Genomic DNA, 2,044 nt, shown 5'->3' with positions numbered 1-2,044 from the left:
TGGAAGCAAAGGAGGGGGGGGGGGGGCTTTGCGGGATTCCGGACATCAGCCACTAGGACTGTGACACTCCCGCCCCACAAAAATCCCCCTTCTTGGTCCCATTCTTTTTCAATCCGCCCCTTCCCCCTTGCTTTGCATCCGTACCATCCTCCTCGGACGCCGCCGACATACCACTCCGGCCGCCGCACAGACATTGCTGGACGTTCGTAACCAACACCGACGCGCCCGCTTGCCTTTTACAATGACGCACTCCACCCAGGACCCGTCCGTAGCTAGGTACACTTCGCCCCCTGTCCACGACGTCCATGACGGACACCACGCCCGACAGGTGTTCGGTCAAATGCCATTGAACTTATTTTCGAACGCCACGTTGTTTTTTTAGAGTACAAAGGATGGTGGGGTACTCGATGATGGAGGATGAGTTGTTGTGTGATGCATGGTTGGTCGTATTCATGGATTTCGTAGGCAGGAGTAGAAGGAGGCTCTTCTGGCAGAGCGTGCATGATTCATTTCACGCAAGAAAGCACATTTTGGCCCTACAACATGCACGTCATTCATCATCGAAATGTGAAGGCGTTATCGTACCGATGATACACCATCCAGACCACCATCACCAAGTTTTATGGTGCGGTTGATATGCTGGAGGCAAGGTGGCCAATTGCGCGCGGCTTCTGAGGAGACCATAAGCTTTGTTTCTTCTTACTCAACTTGTTGATTGATTGATTCATTCAATTGATGTTTCTCTACACATTGTGTAGTCTGTATGTGCTGCCATGGTGTATCACAAGCTAGAGGGAAGACCATTTACGCACATACATTGTTGGATGAAACTTCAGGGGCAACATGTGCGAGACGATAATGATCCGTTTATGAAAATCTTGTTGAACATCTGGTTAATCTAGTTGATTAACTATTTCTCGTTGAATTGAACTATTGCTGTACTAGACTTATTTGTATGCTATGTATGGATGATTTATGCTATTTTATATCTGAACTTTAATGAATTTCGTCCGGTATGTTGAAACTCGCTTGAAATGTATGCGAATATCGTTGGATGACCGGCTCCAGCATCTGTATCCGTGGACTGTCTCCCCCCCTCCCGTCCGCGGACGGATGCGGGAGGAAATTTGTGTGTCAGAGTTGGAGATGCCCTTATGCTCATTTGCTCATTTGAAAATCTCAGTAAAATGTACAAATTGATAGTCAAAATAGAGAAGTTTAAGTCTTATATTGTATGCATATACTTTTAGCACTACAGCTTAAGCCAAAAAAGTTATGCTTGTTTGGGAAATACCCATAATAGTACCAGTTCTTATTTTATTTTTGACAAAAGTTGTGACACTCACTTGTAACAGTTTATAGTAACTTAAAATTTCTGTTTTTATAACAGAAAAATGTCTTTCTTTTTTCTATCTTTGGGAAGGGGAAGTCCGGAAATTACATCAGGAAATACAGATGGTTCAGGAACGTCATCGGCACAATTTCTTAATTCAGTTCCTTCCAGTGCTATCTATCTAATTTAAATAAATTTGAGTAAAACTGGAAAATGCACTCAAGTCATCACATTATTGCTTGACTTTCAGGAAGCTAACGGGGGAGAGATTATCAAACTTAGGAGTAAGACTTATGTTTAGAAAATCAGCTGGAAAAGAGCTTACACCGTATTAGAGAAAAGAAGGTAGCTGAGCTCCCTCAGTTTGTTCTTATTTCTGCTAATCATTGTACCTACTTCCATAAACATGACACTAACATTTTTTTTGTAAGAATGATAATAACTATGTGTCTCCTAATACCCGTTTTAGGAACGAAGTTTTGCCAACCATGTTCAACAATCAACGAGAAGGTTCACCAATATTTCTTATCACTCGTGTGTGCAATTTTACTTAGTTTCCCATTATCGTGTAAAGTTTAAATAATATGTATTTGAAAATGTTATATTCCATTCGTGATAACTCAATAAAATGACCTTGTAGGGATACATCTTTCATCAAGAGAATATTCGACTCTCCAGGGAAATAAAACTTATCAGTGAACAAAACTTGGA

The 2,044-nt window shown here is 41.6% G+C and overlaps 1 protein-coding gene across 1 annotated transcript in view; it reads left to right on the top strand.

Moving 5' to 3' along the window:
- The window catches only part of LOC119328412 (MADS-box transcription factor ANR1-like), a 2,508-nt gene extending 874 nt beyond the window's left edge, over positions 1–1,634 (top strand). Inside the window, exon 2 of the mRNA XM_037601400.1 lies at positions 1,584–1,634. Within this exon, the coding sequence (XP_037457297.1) occupies positions 1,584–1,634 (51 nt within the window). The remainder of the gene's footprint in view (positions 1–1,583) is intronic.
- The last annotated feature ends 410 nt before the right edge of the window (positions 1,635–2,044 follow it).

This window comes from Triticum dicoccoides, chromosome 7A, assembly GCF_002162155.2.
Source record: "Triticum dicoccoides isolate Atlit2015 ecotype Zavitan chromosome 7A, WEW_v2.0, whole genome shotgun sequence".
NCBI lineage: Eukaryota > Viridiplantae > Streptophyta > Magnoliopsida > Poales > Poaceae > Triticum > Triticum dicoccoides.
Note: the sequence above shows the minus strand (reverse complement) of the source record. Positions and strands in the feature narration are given on the sequence as shown.